General features: G+C 38.8%; 1 protein-coding gene across 1 annotated transcript; it reads right to left on the reverse strand.

Annotated features, from left to right (window-relative positions):
• Positions 1-428: 428 nt before the first annotated feature.
• LOC140242929 (calcium-activated chloride channel regulator 1-like) lies at positions 429-15,470 on the reverse strand. The gene is made up of 12 exons (XM_072322676.1): positions 15,267-15,470; positions 11,990-12,281; positions 10,980-11,275; positions 8,812-9,048; positions 7,716-7,943; positions 6,856-7,143; positions 6,302-6,532; positions 4,374-4,505; positions 3,524-3,671; positions 2,547-2,678; positions 1,466-1,687; positions 429-973 (listed from the first exon to the last, which is right to left on the reverse strand). Exons 1-12 carry the CDS (start codon positions 15,441-15,443, stop codon positions 429-431), a joined length of 2,928 nt encoding a protein of 975 aa, XP_072178777.1. The 5' UTR covers positions 15,444-15,470.
• Positions 15,471-20,834: the final 5,364 nt, after the last annotated feature.

Here is a 20,834-nt window from a genome sequence, read left to right on the forward strand (position 1 = left end):
TCAAGGTGTAATAACAGCAGAAGATCATTATAAGTTATTTAATGTGTACACATAGCACAAGAGTACATTTAAGGTGTACTGATAGCAGAAGAACAGACATGGGCGCGAAGCTCAATATTTCAGAAATGTAGCAGTGTAATTCCATTACAATACCACTTGCTAAACAAGTTCACCTGTGTAGAATCTATGCATGCCTTCTTTTGTTCCGCTCCTTGAGCCCCAACTCATGCATTCTTATGGCGAGACTGCCATGTCACCATCCTTGTTCATTGCAATTTATAAATTTTGAAAAAAAATCTTATTCCTCGTCCCAATTACTATAAATTCTGAAACTATGTATTGAGTATAATCAATTTACAGTCGTTCAAATGTCAAAGTTTTAAAAAAATCATCCAGAAGTCTCCTTTAATGATATCTTTTCAAGACACTTATTCAATGGAATAAGCATTATTATCGTACTGTGTCACTTCTTTCTCCATTGAGGGCTCGATTTTTGCGTTGGCATTTTTAACGGACTTCGCGTTGCACCACCACGCCACAGCCACCGCGGCGGCCAAGAGGACGACACCGAGGGCACAGGAACAACCGACAATGAGAGCGATATTTGGAGGCTCCGACGTCGGAGGAGGTTCTGTTGTCTCGGCCTCTCCTTCAGACGTCGTTTCGATATTCCATGGTTCAGTTTGGGTAGGTTGTTGTGGAGTGGGATCTGGGATGTACCGGATGGAGACGGATGCGATGTTGGATTTATCTCCAACGTTATCCGCCTCGTCCCACGCTCTGATAGCGAAATAGAAGACGATGTCCATCCCACGAGCCGGAAGCTCGATCGTGATCGACTCGGTACTTCCAGCGGGGGCAATCGATGACAGATTCCCAATTATAGTTTGGTTCTCTGAGACGATTTGTGCCATGGTGAAATTGTTTTGGATCACGGAGAAGGTGGTTGTGTAACGGAGCTCATACCTGCTTGCTGGAATATGGGGCAGAAAAAGGCATTTATATAAATAAAACCCTATATGCATGCATTCCGCTGAAGAATCTTCAGTGCCAATTCAAAAGGTACTACACTTTGTATCGAGTCAAACTACAGTATATGACATAGCAAACTGAAATAAAGTACCGACACTGCCATGATTGCATGCCACACTATTTTTTTTTTGTGTAATTTAGGACCTAGTCAGGGTAGCATCTCCTATTAGTTTAAGTCAATGTTATTTGACATGCATTGTAGTGTACTGATTGATGCATTTGGGGCGAGAGGGGCACACTGGATGAAATATCTTGTTGAAGGATATTCAATCGGCAGGGTCTCGATCTGAGATTCTCCTGATCAAGTGTCCAATAGCTTAAACCCTGCTCCCCTGACACAATCCTCTTGAAGAGCAGCGCTAACACTGCTGAGACGGCTACTTCGATAATTTAAGATCATTTACCATACTGAGGATGGTCTGCATTCTTTTACCTGTCCCTTGATCGAGGTCGTCCCCTACAGCAGTCCAAGTCAGAGAGATGGTGCTGTTGGAATAGGAGAAGGACGTGTAGGCAAGATCATGGATTCTAGAGGGCGCTATACTGTCAGGGGCGTTGGGCTGATAGTTCGCCACTTCGAACAGACCACCAGATGCAGTGCGCATAAAGGACGGCACGGCTTCTTCTTCTTCTTCCGCTGTGACATCTCGTTTTGCTGGAAAGTATGAAAAGGAGAGAAAAATCGGGGTCGATACGGCAAGTGCATAGAAATAAAAACCTTTTTGACTGCCGTCAGAGTAAATATCTTTTTTCTTCTTTGTATAGCACAATGTACCTGCATGGTTGATAAAAATATACCGTTTTATGACTATTGCTACAAGTTTTCTGGCGTGGGTATGTGGGTGGACCACTTCACTGGGCGTGTGCCCTGCTCTTTGCAATGACTGTATGTAGTGGACTGGGATCTTTTACGTGCTGTGAGTTGTGACTATATATCCGAGGACGGGTGATTTCATTTCTTACTATGTATCAGATGTGCATGATTACACACAACGTTGCTCAGTGAGACACGGGAATTGAACCAGGGAGGTGAAGGGGTGAAGCACCTCCCTGACCGAACCGAGGTCCTTTGTATTAGGAGGCAGACGGGCTACCGACTGAGCCACATAACCTGCCGTTATACACCCAGATCATCATCAATAATTGGTATGACTGTCTGATCAAGACAGTGGTTTTGAGCTCCAACAAAAGCATGGCGAAGGACCGTATAATTATAATAGGAGCGAATATTGTAATGAAATAGATTAAGGGGAAATAGAATAACGACCAAAAAGGATGCATACCACGAAGGTGATATTATTCGTTCCTCTACCTTATGTCCTTCATAAAACGATTACACTGCTTCACAACACAACTCTGGCGCTGCAAGTCAAGTTGGTTTTTGCTTTCTGGATTTTTGTCACATTATTATTTTAATGTATTATAGGCTCTGTAATGCAGCACTGTCCGATTTCTCTTAATGCGAATTCTATTTGACTGTAAAATTACACCTATATAATGTAACGTAGGCTAACCTATCCCGATGGTGTCTCCAGTTTCTGCCGATTCGTATCCGACTACATTTACTTTGACGTTGTATCTTCCGTTGGAGGTAAACTGTAAGAAGTAGGCAGAGAACACTCCGTCCGCCCTCATTAAATCCGATCCTATGAACAAAAACGCAAAAGAACGAATGGATGAACTGGAATGCTAAAAGAGGGATTGTCTTCAGTTTTAAAAATCTTGCACTTCATCATCAAGATTTCGTCACATATTTGTCGTGTGCAGAAGTTCAAGTTCCTTATTTTTCCCAACTTAGGGTAGATAGGGAACAAAGTCTATTATAGTAACTTAAATAAAGCGAAACCCTGTAACTCAAAGTGTATAGATGTCTTGTGAACTTTTTACAAAATACCAATGTAAGCAGGAAGATGAGTACTTTTGGTATCATTCGTGTTATTCATAATTACATTCAATAAATAGAGAAACCGTTTTGAATCAAGCGCTTTTAGCGGTGCCATCCCCCCCCCCCCAAAAAAAAACAAAACAAAACAAAACAAAACAAAACAACCTACTGCTACGAGACGAAAGGTTTTCATGAAAGGAGTTCGATGCTGAGCATTGCTGAGGGAGTAGATGACTAAAAATTGAGTGAGGAACAGAAATTCTCGAATTTATGTTATATTCCTTCGATAAATGATGATATCAGTGGAAAGATAATTATCATCAAAGTTCTATTTACAGTACTGAAAAAGCAATCAAAGTGCCGATATCGAAGACAATGTTAGGAAAGTTTCTTCATTCTCAAAGGTTTCTTGATAAGAAAAAAAAAAACACCTATAAGTCTAAGTCTCCATCTCACTACGATATCATCACCACACCATACTGGTTGTCACAAATATTTATGGTGAGGTATGTTTGTTCTTTCATTTAGTCATTTAGAGCATATTAGTAATCGTCTTATAATGGCATTGCAAATAGAGTATCATAGTATTGAGTCTGTTTGTGAAACCTGAACCGTTGTCGAGCAATGAGATAGTTGTCTTTCTTCCTTGCTCATCAGTGATGATCGCTTCAACGTCAGCATCGGCCACGGATTCGTAACCCTGCTGAACCTGGGCGTAGATTGCCAGTGCTGGTGTAGTAGAAAAATCGACCGCCTGTTGCAAACAAAAAAAAACAAAAAACAAAACAAACAACATGCACACACGCACACACGCACACACGCACACACACACACACACACACGCACCAAACAAACAGACAAAGAAAAAAAAACCAAAGTAAAACAACACTGTAAGAAAAAGAAGAGTTAACGTGATCCGTTATCCTGTGTTATCGTTACACGAGTTTTCTTGATTTGACATGCATTGCGATAAAAGCAAAATCCCCTTTTGCATACTGTTGATAGGTATATGTTTGGAGCTATTTGAAATTTTTCTTCTCTTTGGAAGCAAGCTTATATTCCCAAGACCGTTTTATTGACAGTATAGCTCATCACTTTGTGGTTAGATATCCCTGGTTTCAATTCACACATATCTCGAAAATGAAGGGACAGACCGAGTGAAACATTTTGAACACTTGAAAAAATAGATACTTTAAAAAGAAATTGCTTCCCCAAAAGAAAAAAAAAAATCCTCTGTCCATATTTCCAAAACTGGTAAATCCATAGTCTCCACAACGTTCAAAACAAACGTCTTTTTTTTTTAACATTAGTTTTGTCTTCTTTTTCGCACTACCTACGTAAGCGAAGTGAATACATTTATTATGTTATATGATGCACAGAACGACTGTCCTTTAATAGTTTCTAAGAGACATAATTAACAGAAAACTGAAAAACCTTCGTTCAATCAGTTTCTCACCGTAGAACCAAGTATGACTGTCACGGTAACAGGTGAATATTCGCTTGACGCTGGTTTAGACGTCACCGCAACACTTGCGTACGCCGGACTGGACGGTTGAGAGTTTATGACTGTCACATTCCACGGACCGGGCTAAATGGAAGCACAGTCAAGCGTGTTTCGTTTATAGGTAAGAACACCAGGAAATAATATTGTAAAAGCAATGAACAATTTATTCATTGATTACATCGCATTCTTTGTAATCACAGCTCCAAAAAAGAAAAAAAAAATGAAGAAGAAGAAGAAGAAGAAGAAGAAGAAGAAAAAGAAAAGGTTTGATTTGTGCCGACTTGACTACCTTAGTTACAATGCCAGCAGTAATCAGTGTAAAGGACTCTCGGAAAGGTGCTAAAATTCATGGTATAACTTGTACCTTTTCTTGCCAGTGTAGGAAAGGTGAATAGAAATACTTCTTTCTCTGCTATTCTGACGTTGCATTAAAAAGGAGTTTTCTCTCGTGCTTGGAATTGCGTTTTGTTTGCTTGTTGATTTCAAGGGGTTAGCAGATTCAAGCTCGTTACTTGCATTTTTCTTGGCTATCTATAACACCGCACGGTCAGAAACCCGTTCCATCATGAGACCTCGCCGTTAGTGGCTGATGTTAGAATCAGTTGTGACCCGATGAAAATCAATCAGCTCCTCGATATCTCTAGCAGTCAACTGTTAGGTTTCATTTCATTGGACCCATTTACCGCAAAGGGGTCAAACAGGCAAATTTGTGGTTACAACCAATCGTTTTAAATAATATCGACCGTGTGTATGCTGCAATAATTATGTAACTGACATGGAAGCTCAAAATTCTAAAAGTCATCCTACTGAATAAACTGTATACACTAAAACAAAGACAGCCACATGAAAGATTCAGTTGAACAGGGACGTGGCAAGCTATCAAACCGATAAAAATCACATTACACAAATTATGTACAAGGTGATGATACATTGCAGACCTATGCTATTTCATCATGATATATGATTGACAAATTTTCATCTTTTTTTGGAATGTATTCATTTGTATTGTTATATCTAAGGTTTTTTCCTCTTACACACTTGAAAATAAAGGTTCAAATTTGCACCCTATTTGTCCCTATACCAACACCCTGGGGTGCACATTTGTACCTTCAATTATGCAAGTAGAAAATCAAATTTCTTATATACGTACCTATAAAGATGCGAACATATCCATTAGAGTGTAAGTTTGATCTTACGAGTATAACCTTGGTACTCGTCCAAATGTTTAATTCACAATGTATTAATGTTTATGGTGCATGTTCGCACCCAATCATGACAAAAACTGAGGGTGCAAAGTCGCACCCCTGCAGGTTCAAAATTCAGCGTATTGCACCCCTAAGGGTGCAAATTGGCACCCATTAGGGTGGTTGTGTAGGAACAATTTTGGGGTTCAAATTTGAACCCGTATTTCTTAGTGTGTACAGTGACATTCTACAATTCTGTATGATTGCCTTTGCCGTTTTTTCTTTTTTTTTTTATAATTAAAGATACATATTAAAGGGCAACATCGTTCTCAGTTTGTTGTTGTTTTTTGGGATGGGCAAATGTACTTTACGTATAAAATGCTAATGTTTCCATCTGAACACTTTCTTGAAGCATGTTATTCATCAATTAACGAGAGAGTAATTGCTACTTCATTTCTGTTTTAATCCGACATTGATACGTAGTATTTAGGCATATTCAGATTAATTCTCTGTGGATGGGGGGGGGGGGGGGTGTGGGGCGGGGGAGGAATGATAGGGAACGGCTGTTACATCCCCCAACCCTATAGATTGATCCACTGCGCATATGCAACCCAAGAAGTCTTCAAGAGATTGGAATCACTAGGGCTGGACGAGCCTCTATCACACTCCCATTGCACGTGTGTTAAGACAGTGTACCTCAGCGGATGGCAATGTGACTGAAATGATGTGGTTTGCGTTGTCGGCGTGATATCTCGGATCATTGTGGTCAATCCGCGTACCCTCCCATCCGGTCACCATTGCCGTTACTGGGTTACTCCCCGTCCATGTAACCGTGAAAACCGTGTCGTTGCCCAGGGCGTTGTCGATGACAAGGGGAACGATCTCCTGGTCGACGTTCTGCTGGATCTGGACGTCGGAGCTGTATATCTATATCAGTTCAATATAAAAATGTATATTCATTTTCATTGTGAATTTTGTACCTCCACCCACCCCCTCCCCCGGGCAATTGTACAGTGAACGTCTTTCATATGCACGTGAAAGCGGTAGAAAACTCGTTTCAAAGTTTGGCTTGTAAAGTTGTAAATCATGGGAGTCACGTTTGTAGTTTGGAGCTAATTATGAATATTTTAGTAGTAGCAATGATGAAAATTTGCGGCATACATGCTCGGGTTAATCAATGAAACAAGAAAGAAAGGAACCTCTCAAGCCTGCATTTAATAAAAAGTGGAAGAGACAGAGCAAGGGCTTACCTGTACAGGGGTGGTTTGCCCAGCGACATTTGGGCGCTCGGTGATGGTGCTCTGAAAGGCCTGAATGAGACAGTTCCCGGTGCCATTATCGGCACAGAAATAGAAATCTCCGAGCGTCATTTCGGCTAGCATCCTCATATCGTTTGATGAAGCGTCACTTATCATGATGACATCAATGATAACTCCAGACGATTCGATTAACTCTCGGTTGTCTTCCACGTAGTTGCTATAATCCATCCCGTCGCTGAGAATCAGAAGATAGCCGCCAGGAGAACATTCACCTAGTACCTTGGAGGTTTCATAAGAGAATGTAAGGAGTAAATAAATGGTATAATAGTATTGGTTGAGGTGAGGATTCAGCTTTGAGCTTTTGCGAGATACTTAAAAAAAATGGATGAAATGTTAAAGAATATATAATTCTAAGAGGAATCCAAACTTTATTTGATGAAAATTGGTTTTGAAATGGCTGAGATATTTAAAGAACAAAGTAAAGCAAAGCGATCCTAATAAAAGATGGGCGCCTGTTTTAGCTATCTCAGCCATTTCAATATCAATTTTCGTGAAATAAACATTTAATTCCTGTTAGATTTATAGGTTCTTTCCATTTCATAATAGGTTTCTCATTACTCAAAACAGCATCATAACAACGTTAGAAAGCTGAAGCAACATGACTATCATCCCTTTAACGGACTGGCCTGCGCTGGCTTTTGTTCATACTTTGATGATTGCTATTGGTTGATTTTATTGATCATTCATCAAGTACATGAAGTTGATTCAGTGCAACGTCTATCACAGTGCATTATGTAGCATACATCCATTTCAGAAACAATTGGGCAGACAAGATTACTGTTGGTTTATACCTCAATGCCCTTTTGTATTCCCCTGCTGATCGACGTACCGCCCCCATTGGTCGGGGGCAGTGAATTCACCAGTATCTCCCGCGTTTGGTCGTTGACAATTGGTGTGAGTTCAGCGCCCTCATGTGCATAGCTGTCGAAATACACGATGCCCAGTTGGCTCTTTAGAGGAATGATACTTCGAATGTATTCGGTTGATGCTGATATCACTTTGGTGAAACGTTCGTTCGTCTACCGCAGATGAAAAGACAACAGAGGGAAGAGTTCAGAAGAATGTATCTCCAAAGGATTTCTACACACACACACACACACACACACACACACACACACACACACACACACTCACACACACACACACACACACACACAACCACACACGCACACACCCAAACACATACAAATCCACACACATACACCCAACACATAAATACACACAAACACGCACACAAATTGAATGTGTTGTCTTCCACATTGATGTTGTCCTTACGATAGGATCCTATAAGCTTCGTGATATCTGTGCGTGTATACGTGACTGGAGGCGTTTATTTGCATACCCTACACGTCATCGTTTCATTTCGCAAGAAACTATCCAAACATATCGGTTTGTTAGTAGCATGCAAGATTAGATTTGCTTGTTCATTTTTTTTTAAATTTTGATTTAAAGTAGTTCCTGAAAGCAGCATGACTAGCACAAATCTAACCACATCTACACGATAGATTATTGGTTCATTGAAGGAATTGATTTATTAATCAGATAAGATATTCAATAATTAATTGATTCAATCAAGATAATTAATCAAGTTTGATTTATCAGTTTTACTTACTTAATTATTTGATTAATTAATGAGATAATCAATCGATGCAGTCATATATCTTTTGATTCATTTTTTTCTTTCCTTCCTTCCTTCATAATCATCCCGCTCATATATCTCATATAAATATCATCAGTTCCGCGACAGGATAAGTGATTATTTGATTGACAAATGAATCTAATCCGTCTCTTCCTTCCCTCTCTCCTTTCTTCTATTCGTGGTCATTCATTGATTCATACCGTGTTTGATTACATTTTCGTCAACTTCACTGCGCCACATGCACTTACCGACATGCTGCCACTTTTGTCGAGAACGAGAACAACGCTGCGAGACAGCGGTGCTTGGATGACCGTAAAGATAGGTGTAGTGTTCGTCACCACCTGTGGACCGTTGTCGAAATCGTTGGTTTTTTCCCTCATCACCGTCCAGGCGGCGAGGTTACTGCATCGCTTGTTTTGAAGATTTAACGCCTCCGCGTTGTGGAAATTTGGACTCTCTGGATCATCGTCGCAAAATTCGTTAATCTACGGTAGTGGTAAAAGTAGTAGTAGTAATAATACTAATATTAGTCATAGTAATAGTCGTCCTTGTCGTCGTAGTCGTAATAGTAGTAGTAGTAATCACAGAGTACTAGTTGCAGTAGTAGCAATAGTAGTAGTAGTAGTAGTAGTAGTAGTAGTAGTAGTAGTAGTAGTAGTATCAGTAAGAACAATTTAATAACTAGTGGGGTAGTAATACTATATTATTGTCATTCAGAAACATGTTTACGCAAATCTTCATGGGGGCTTGGTTTGTGTATTAGAACTGGAAGAAGATTACCCACTATACTTGGGTCATTTTACATTATTTTCAAGGGCTTCTACAGATACAAGTATTCGAGTACTGTAGTCAACTTTGAAAAAGAATACTAAAGAAAAGAGAGGGGAAACGTGAGAGAGGAGGTGGAGGGGCACAACAGTGATGAAATACATGTATATGAGCAAAGTACTTTCTAAAGAAAACGAGTGAAAATATTCACTCTTAAAGGAGTGAATACAAAAAAAAAATGAATTTAGAGTGAAATTTGAGTGAATTTTGAGTGAAAATGTTAATTTTCACTCAATTTTCACTCATTTTAGAGTGACCACAAGGATCACTTCAAAATCTTCGAGTGATCCTTGAGGTCACTCCAAAATGAGTGAAACTGAACATTTTCGCTCAAATTTCACTCCAATTTCAGTCTATTTTCACACTTTTTTGTATTCACTTATCTAAGAGTGAATATTTTCACTCGATATTTTTTAGAGAGTAACGATCATCCGATACTGGGAGGCACTAGGTGAGTAGCTCCTTGGAAAAAACAAGCAAACAAAAAGCTAGACCTATAGGGCTTTTTACACTTGCAAATTTTTGCTTAGTCCCGTACCAACGGTGGGGCTAAGGGGGGGGGGGGGCCTTAGCCCCACCGTTGGTACGGGACTATCCTTAGTCCACTTTCTGTTTACACTCGTTTTTGCCAAAGTGGGCTAGCCCCACCAATAGTCCGGTACTATCTGGCCCTGCAAAATAGCTGGGTTAGCACCGCAATTGCGAATCCTGTGATATGTCTTTTTTAAGAGGGAGGCTGACAGGGATTTTATAGAAATATTTCATATTCTAGTTGTATAATGAGTTATTTGTATAATTATGTACTTTCTTAAAGGAGGAATGTGAGTTATAATGTTTACACAGTCAAGTGAATGATTTATAATGCATATCATTCAAGCGGAATGTGATGCACATTACCCATGTATAGTTTTGTTAAATTGCTGGATTTGAATTGATTTATCATCATTGTTGATTTAACAGTGAGAAAATATGGCTGTAAATACTGCAAAATAATGTTGATTTTGTCTGAAATTGTATTTTTATGTCCTGTTTTGAATTGAAAACGGTTTGTTTATTTTATTTTATTTTATTTCATTTCATTTCATTTCATTTCATTCATTCATTTATTTTAAGCACGGCAATACACTTTAGTTCGGAGACTGTTATTGCGCAGGTCCATGTGGATACTGCAACATCAATATACATGTATCAGCAATGAAAAACTTGTTCATGTATGTATGTCTTTCTTTTTTTTTTTTGTAGAATTAAATCAATCAATATCAAGGAAATACAGAATATGCAATGCAATTTATTAGAAAGGGCCCTATATCTCACTCATTTTCTTCCTCTGAGAAGTTGCCTCTTGGCAATTTTTGTGCTCTTGCAAATAATGCCTCCTGTCCATCCAAGCATGAACATATATGCCTACCACACAAAAACTATCTGGATGAGGCATTCTTTTAAATTATGTATGACAATCATTCGTTCAACACGTTCATGGCTGGTATCTAGAATAAATGACGGTTTTCTGAGTGCAAATAAAATAATACATGAGGACATTCTAGAGTATGTTACAATACGGGGAGCTCACTAGCAGATGTGAACTCACGGTAGGAATATGAAAATCTTTGGTTCCGAAGAGAAGTGATGACGTAACAGTCTGTCCGCCAATAGGGACGAAGCGACACTCAGATGAATATCCCATGTTGTTGCCAGCTCCATAGTTGCATGGAGTATAGTCCGGCCACATTATCTCGCCCTCTATGTTCGCCGAACAACGCGTCCCGAGCGAAGTGCCACCGGCATCGTACGCCGGTTCAACGCCGCTTTCGCTGAGCGCAGCGTCGTAATGTTCTTCGAACAAGCCCCATCGAAAATACGCCCAGATTCTCACCAGGACGCTCTCTGCAGAACAACAACAACAACAAATGATGTCGACAACGATACGTGGAATCCTGTAAGCAATTCATGATTATTTGTGTTTTGACGACGAAATTTGCTGAGACGAGCATTACAAATAAAATGCGGTTATCCTGTCATCACACACAACTTTCCGAAATACCAGCAAACACATTTTTACAAATTGGCTTGTTTATCGCGTTTCATTGCGATAAATTCTTGAATATCAATATAACACCGTATCGATCACGGCATTCGCTTTGCGTCTTATTTTCTTACTTTCCATCTCAATTTTTTCCCATTTCTCTCTTTCGGACGATATTACTTTCTAAAAACTCATCGGCCCGAATTCACGAAGGTGGTACATTTACTTTGTCCATGGTTTAAACCTTGGACAAAGACCGTAGGTTTTTATTGGCCGCCAAGTGTCGCATGGCAAATTTCGTTACGAAATGGTATTATTTCCTCTCATTCCGTCGACGAAATGACTGATTTCGTAACAAAATAGGCCACGCTGCACCTGACGCCCCATACAAAACTACGGTCTTTCTCCATGGTTCAGCATGGACAAAGATTGTACCACCTTTTCGGGCCATTATGCGTTTTTATTTGCTGGGACGCAGACGGTTTTCATGGTAATCTGTTGAAGTATGGTCTATATATCAATATAAAGTTCGAAATATATATAACGCGAACACCCAGTATTTTACTAAGGCCTACCTGTAGGACCAAATCTTTCCTCGCGATAACGCTTGTCAGAAATGAATTTTGGCGAGATGTGAGTCAGAATGCCCTGTTGGCCGCAGCCGAAAGGGTTATCCACGTATGGCTCGTCGCCCCTTGGACTGTCGGAGTGCACGGCTATGTGAGAGGTCTCCAATGTCTCCGTTTTGGCGACACCGTAGTGCTCCTGGGGAGACCATGTCGGGGGAACGAGGATCTTGATTTCTTTCCAATACACGTGTTGTCTGCTGGCGTTATACAGAAGTTCTGATGCCGAAGTGTACATCTCCTGCAATGTCACAAGGTTGCCGGAAGTAGGTGACGTAGAGGAACAAAACAGGAAAGTGAGATGGAGAGGAATAACTATGACACTGTATGATAATTTATAAAAAGCATGGAATTAATTGATTGACAAAATCTTGGAGGTAGGGAAACCCCTAACCAGAAGTAGGCCTACAATTTACGATGTCAAATAATTTGAGACCAACTGATAGTCAATGCCGAGAGCTTGAGGGAAATATGAGAACATATTGTTATACGGTCTCGTGATGTACCCAACACAAACCTACATTCTCATTCCTTAGAGACGCGTCTTTCGATCCAAATTATGATTACAATCGTCAAATCACCCATTCTTCATAATAATTATGCTAAAATGTAGCCATGATGCACATATGAATTAAATGGGGAAGGTGGACTGTGCTCTGCATACGAGTGCTTAATCCCCTTTTATGATCAAGCGAAAACTCCTTGTCAACATGTACGCATAAGAACAAAAGACTAAATAAAAAATAGTAGGAATTAAAGAGGAGTTCCAGTCCATGTATAGGTGAAAGTAAAATCTTACGAGTACAACAATGATATTTTGATCAATATCGGATGAAATTTAGGAAAGTTGTGAAATTGTGAAGTTTCGCTAATTTCAGTTCTCGTACTGTTGATAAAAATATGAAAATGAGTGAAATGATGATGTCATCACCTAATGATTGAGCACTGCACAAAAGAAAAAATGAAAATTTAATGTTAATGGTATTCAAATGTGAAACATAATGTTATTCTTGGTTGAATAACGACAGAATGATGATCAGTTAGATACATCAGGATTTTAGACTGGGTACAGTGGCGTTTGAATAAAAAATAGAAAAAAAAAATCATTCACAATTTTATGTACAAACTATATAAATTATATATATGGCAAGTTGTGAGGGGATGCCATCATTTATTCACTATTTGCATATTCATATAGACTAAATTCATTATCTGTTTCATGAATAATTAGCGAAATTTGACATTTTAATCAAGTTTCCATTCTTGTGCCCAGAAAAACTTACTCCCTCTTTTAACACTGCACTGGAATTTAAAGGGTGTGTACAGTTCTGGTCGAGGTGAGGATTTACCTTTTAACGTTTTTGCGAGATATTCAGAAACCACTCTATGAGATGTCAAAGAGCATGCATTTCTAATTGGTATCAAAAATTCATTTGATGAAAATCGGTTTTGAAATGGCTGAGATATCCAAAAAAAAAAAAAAAAAGGTTAAACAAAGAGATCCTAATAAAAGGCGTGGCCTGTAGTCTTTTATTATTATCACTCTTTTGGATATCTCAGCCATTTGAAAAACAATTTTCATCAAATGAATGTTGAATCCTTCTTAAAATTACATGCTCTTTCGTATTTCATAAGAAGTTTTTCAGTATCTCACTTAGGAATGTTCAAAACATGAATCCCCACCTGCAGTACTGTAGGCACCCTACAGCCCTTTTAAGAATTGACTGCATGAATCTTTCCACTTTTAACACTATTATCCGATTGGGACGCATTTCATGAGTCCTATCCCTTTCCGGTAAGACACATCAGAGGTACACGAGACAATCCATGCTACCAGTCTAGACGGAGTTGTCTAGTTACGTGGCTGCAATACTGCCATTGGTGTGAATGTAACTTGACAATAATTGTTATATCAAGGAGAATCCAGAATAAGCACAGTCTATAACAGAAGTACACTTTGCTATAGCTATGAAAGATATCCGATTGTTTTCATGCATCAAATTTCTTGGTATTATAACAGACGGCAATAAACTGCCTCAGACAAAGATATGCATGTGCAGTTGACATTTGCAAAATTATTTTGCAGAAGATTGTTAGGCTTGACTTTATATTCCGTCTTCGTCTTAATGAGTGTTATAGCCTTCACTGTCAGCAGCTATCTAACTATTGTCCTTCAAAACAAATGTTCAACAATGAAGTAAAACAAAGTCTTCAGAGCTATATTTTCTCTTTATCCCACATCTTCCTGCACACAGGGTCCGATGCCGTATCCACCTCACTGACAGTGTAGTTGGCAAACCACTACACCGAGATATATCTCCGAAATAGAATAAACACCCAAAAAGCACACACACAAATACACACACATACACACGCACATACATACACACACATCATCATCGTCATCATCTTTCTCTTTCTTTCTTTATTCATCTTTTGTCCCAATTTTCGCTCATGCCAAGATTCGAGCCCTTGCCCTCATCATTGACATTGCAGTGCACAAACCACTAGGCCGTGATACCTCCCCAATATTAATGGAATAAAGACCATCAAACCTGAAGCGATGTAGCCTACTGGGAAGGCATTTTCCACCATCTAAAAGCTGCTTACAATATATCGGAAAGCTCTACCAAGAAACTTGTCTGCCTGATGCAATTTGCCGAGATAATGAGTTGTTCTGTAGTATTTTGAGATTTTGAAGTGTAAAATAGTAAAAGTCGGTATGCCGACTTTTATCCCATTCCGTTCAGTGGTGGGTATTATACGTAGAACTATGCTATAGTACGTGATGATCGAATCGTGTTCACAGTGGCAATGCATCCCGCGATGGATACAGCTGTGTGGCCCGATATTATATTAAAATGGATGTATTTAGATGTAAAAACAAACAAACAACACACAAACAAACAATTAAAACAAGGGGTATGCTCTGTGGTTGTAGTACTTCCGGTGAAGCTTTTTCTTCCAAATATTTCCTATTTTCGTCGTCACCTAACCAAAATCGTGTCGGGACAGCGTTATCTATATTACACATTTCTTAGGAATAGAATGTGTTCATTTTTTTTTTCGCAAAAATCGACAATTCAGCATGGCACACGGGAAATATGTTTTAGCTCATCATCATCACCATCATCATCGTCATCGTTATCATTAACAACAACAACACACACACGCAGACCATGACATTAAAAACGACAAGTGGTCTCTTTTGGTGTATGATACACACCTTGATGTTCTCGATCAAGGTGTCGTCTTCCGGGACGCCCTCGACGATAGCGATCAGGACGTCAGAGTAACCACCATTCTCGAGTTTGATCGGAAATTTTCCACCCTGGCTGGCCACCATATCTGCAGCCAGTCCAAAGAGAAAGAGGCAGGTGGCACAGATTTCACAGAATTTCATTTTTCCCCAGAATGCTGACAGTTATCACCGGTTATTGCTTATACTATTTCAGTTGGCTAGAGACAGTGTCTCAATGCACACGTTCTTGGCTTCAGCTGCAATGTGTCGTCTGACCGAATTCCCAGTCAGTGAGACTCATTTAGCACCCATTCCGAGTTGTTGTTAGTTATTTTCTTGATAAAGATTAAAACTATGCTGGGCGGGACATCAATCAACTATGTCCTGTTCGGTGCCCTTTGCCCAAACTTAATCAAATAATCATCTCTGGATTTGAGATAAGATTAATGATAAAAGGTGATTATTTGTTGTATTGCGAAACATCGATATCATAAGGGCCTCTCAAGAGACCGAAAGATGCGCGACACCCATGTAGACCGAGCATAACCAGTGTAGACGTTTATTAGGCAATGTTCAAGAACTGTTTTGTGTGTTGGTACAATAAAGGAATTAGAATAAATCAAACCCCCTTTCCTATTTGTGTATATCGACCTCTTGCGCCATGATTATTTCTCATGGAATTTTATGGTTTGTTTTATTTTGTTTTGTTTGTTTCTGCTTTGCTTTCATGTTTTCAGTGTTGTTGTTCAGTCGCTAACAGTGAAGGAAATGAAGGCCTTCCTTATAGCAATAGGTTTGATATTAAACTAATAATATTGTAATAAGGATACTGCAGATATCGATATGCCAAACTGAGTACATGATAGTAATGCAATTTTTCTGGAACAGTTGGTAATCATGCGTTCGATGTCATTACACAATCATGGTATGCGCATGTTTCTAGTTTTGCATTTTAGATTGGAAAGATTTTTATTCCACTCAAAATATACCTTAAGTGATTTACAGGCATTATTTAGCATTTGCAGATGAAAAAAAAAACAGCTTTAGTGCTTCAAAATAGTTCTAAAAGGTGAGTTAGTGATAGAAACAACCAATGTAAGAATTTGAATCATGATAGCCAATATTAAGCATTGTTAAGTATATTCCAAATGCGAACAATAGTTATAATACGAATGTTTCTAGGCTAAGCCGTCTGCAGTTATGGTTAAAAACAGTGACATCTCCTTATATTTGAGGCTTATTGTGAAATGTTTATACGGTAGGATGTTTTGTGATACAACTGACCTACACATATGCATCAAATGTGATAACTCGAACATTTTTTAATCACTGCTCCCAAAGGTAAACAATATCTCTAAAATCATATGACAAGTTAGCCTTTACGTCACGCCATGGTCCTAAGAGACTCGTTATCAACATTAGATTACCCTCTTATTTTCACGATTCCCATTAAAAGATAATATACGCCGTCTGAAACGTGCAGAATGGAGACCGCCGGCCATATAACTGAACTATCATGGTATTTACACAAGCCTGCTATTACTATGATTAGGTGAATGAAACAATGGTGAACCTCCGGGGAAATCCCGCCTTGCTAACACGTTTCTTGTGATGTAATTTACAATAGTATATAATCTGAAAATTGGAATTCCCAGAACGGAATTTTCTCTGTTGACATAAAATGTAATAAAGATAACTTAATGCTACGAATAAAGGTAGAGGAATCTTAACGGCCCCTTACACGTTTTTTTTTGTTCCATTTGTTTTGTTTTGCTTTGTTTTGTTTTGTTTTGTTTTTTTGTTCGTCATGTGTCATTAACTATCCTAAATTGTCACATTAGGGAAGTATGTATAAATGTCACCATGTTTCTATGCCATGACATCACCAAGCAAACGATCGCCCCGTCACTGTACAGGCCAGCTATCCTGGTAACATTAAACTGCACTTTACTTGAATATGAAACCATTCTGAAGCAATAATTTTCACATAGTGATAGATGTATAATGTACTCTTAAATGAATCCCACAAGGATTGGAACAATCATCCCCCACCTTTCCCATTGATTCCCACTGATCAGTTACTAGCCACCCCCTTTAAAGTAAGATGCTCTGTACTATTTCATAAATATTTTCTTGGTATCTCGCAAAAAGTTAAAAGCCCAATTCTCATCTCCACCAATACTGTACCATCCCTATTCAATTCAATTCAATTCAATTCAATTCAATTCAATTCAATTCAATTCAATTCAATTCAATTCAATTCAAAATAAAATTATTTTGATATAATAGGATCACGCGTTTTTCCCCAGAAAAAGTATCAATCACAATCACCACATTGATTAGGTGATGATGTAATAACCTCATAAGTCTCTCAGTCTCTCGTCATCTCCTCGTACACAAAACTTAAAACAAAACAAAATACATGCATATCCCGCACATCAAATCATTTTCTAACGTTTTAACGATTTAGGAATGATGATTCTGTAAAGCGGAGGGGTTAACAGATACTGAATTATTCAAATGACGCATTATTCTACATTTAGATATACCCAACTAAAGACGAAAATGAGATTTGTGATGTACGTATCTCATCATGTAATCAGCTGGTTTAATTTTTCGACACTACTTAACCAATTGGCCTGTCACTGCTTCGCTAAAACGCATTGATTTTCATTCTCATTTTAGTTCCTTTTTCAGAAACCTTTACTGTTCTGTTTGCTTTTATTCTCAACTCTTGTGTTGTCGTCAATTTGAATATGGATTGATTTTTTTTTTCAAAGAGAACGTTTACTTATTGATTATAGGCTGTGCCCTGTAACGAGTCCATTGAAAAAAAAAAAACATAATAAAGACGTGACTCTTTGTTTCTCAAAGTGCACTACTATGCAACTACATGTATGCAGCTTTTTAAAATATAAGTTGACGGTTTTTTTTTTTTCACTTTTGCAGACCTGTACTGAGAGAGTGCTTTTCTAAACAAAAACAAAAAAACTTCTGAAAATACAACTTTTATGTAGTAATGCACACACACATAACACGAATTGCACGCCTAGTGTCTTTATGGCTAGTGACTTTATTTCTGCATGCCAGCATGGCGATAATATAACTTGACAAATACAGAACACAGTAGATTACAACCATGGGATGAGAGGGAGTGAGATGAAGAGGTGGTGGTTTACATGAAAGGTAATGAGGAATGGTGGTGGCTGGAGCAGGGAATGTCAGATTGACCTTGAGAAGACAGGATAGAGTGACCAGAGCAGTGATGGTGAAATGAGAGCATGTGATGGTACAATTCAGGTCCTTGGTATAATACATTTATACAGTTTGTATACACTCTGTACAAACATAACATCCCTCCCCTTGAAAGAAAAAGTGTTTAGTACATCAGAACGAAGATTCAAGAATCCTAGCGGAAGGGCGAGTGAGAAGTTAGGAAGGTCAGAGATTAAGACAGAAGAAATCAGGGAGGTTCATATTATAATAATAAAAGAAAACATGACTTACTGTTCCCACGTTCGTCGTCAGGGCGGTATGTTAATGCTTACTAGATACTTAACAAGACAAGACTTTGCAAACATTCGTCATTATTTTTTTCTCAAGAGCAGGAGCAGAGAAGGGAGAAAATAAGAGCAACCGAGAGTGAATTGGATAGTAATTGTAGGCTATGAAACAGATACGCAGAGCAGAGAACATGATAGAACGTACTTTTTTCAGAGGTATTTTCAGAGCTTCTGAACCACAGAGCTTTGAACAATTTCAGAGCTCATTCTTAAGCACAGAGCTTCTTACTATACATATTATACGTATAAACAACTTTTACTTTTCTTTTTTTGTAGTGAAAAAAGTTACGATCAGTAGGAAACACGAGAGTGAAAAGTGAGAAGTGAGAACACTGTAGAGAAGGTAAGGGATAGCACGAAAACAATGAAGAAAGAAAGTGCATTCATAATACAAGGCATTTGCATATACAATGCATGTACATATACAAGGCATGACATAATATAACTACAGTGTATAGTAGAGGCTACTATGTAATCCCGTGAGATTTTCGTGCCAAAATTGATTTTTTTTTTCGCTAACTTTGTCAATTTGGGGGTGCTGAATCCAAAAAACTTTGGTTCCATTTTTTCTGACCACGTCTTCAGCCGCCATTTTGAATTTTAAAATGGCCGCCCTAGCAGACTGTATTTTGACCCATATTTCATAAAGTGAGCATTGTAGAAGCTTAAAATTCGGTGCAAAATGCATGAGTGTGATGTCAGACACTCTGATAAATCTTTATCTGATATTGTGGATTGTTTTGATACAATTTGTAGGCTGCCATTTTGAATTTCAAAATGGCTGCCATAGCAAGCTGTATTTTTACCCATATCTCATAAAGTGAGCATTGTAGAAACATCACATTTGGTGCAAAATACATCGTTATAATGTCAGACACTCTGATACATCATTTTCTGATATTGTGGATTGCTTTGTAGAGTTTGTAGGCCGCCATCTTGAAATTCAAAATGGCCGCCATAGCGTTTTTACCCATATCTCAGTGTGCAATTATTGTAGAAGCATCAAATTTTCAGGAATGCACTTGCTTGTGGTGTCCAACGGTCCAGAGTACAGCTGTTTCCTATTTGTGGATCATTAGATAGGCCACCATGTTGAAATTCAAGATGGCCGCCATAGAAAACATAATATAATACTGTGTTAAGCGCCTTAGATGAACGTGCCAAAATTGTCCTGGTTAGACTGAATTTATTTCCAGTTCACGCAGAATGACAGTCATCTCTCAATTCAAAATGTAAGGACGAGGTTCTAATTACGTCATCAAGAGATGCTGAGGGGCAAAAACTGCGTGGGGGGAGGGGGCATACCACTGTCCGATAGTGTGGGCAAGCGTGTTAGCGTTACATCCCATATAGCCATGCGGGTATGCGGTTCGCAAAAAAACGGTTCATTTTTGCCTCTCAGGCAACACGTTATTTTGCGTTATTAATCCCAGTCAATGAATGTTTGTACAAAAGCATTGATGCAATTGAAGGTGATCTTCAAAAACTTGATGCTGCCTCAGGAGAATGAAGACAAACAAGGAAAAGTCTCGCAATGGCAAGAAATGCTATATGGTCACCCTACCAGGCATCCCATTCACAAGCTTGTTTGTTGGCCATAAACTGACACACTTAAGGTTTGCTAGATATATTTCTGGAATAACACAGAATGAAGAAGGAATAAGTTGGCTTTTTCCTGATTGCCCTTGAGTGGGTCATCTTCAATTATCAAGACTTCCAAGATGCTTACTGCAGCAGCTGTACAGCCAATGATTCTAAAACTACGTACAAAGGAGTAATGATAGCTCAGTTCTGTGGCGCTTGCATCCATTAGAATTCCTCCACAACTTCGAAGATCATCACACGAGGGTAATGTAAGAAATAGTCACTGCATTGAAACTGATGAATGTGGTATTTGGCAGTCAGGTATCAGAAACATTCAAGGGAGATACTCTAGAAAGAGATGAAAAGGGCAGTTTTAATGTTCTGTACTTTTGTATCTGAGAGAATT

This window comes from Diadema setosum, chromosome 19, assembly GCF_964275005.1.
Source record: "Diadema setosum chromosome 19, eeDiaSeto1, whole genome shotgun sequence".
Classification (NCBI taxonomy): Eukaryota; Metazoa; Echinodermata; class Echinoidea; order Diadematoida; family Diadematidae; genus Diadema; species Diadema setosum.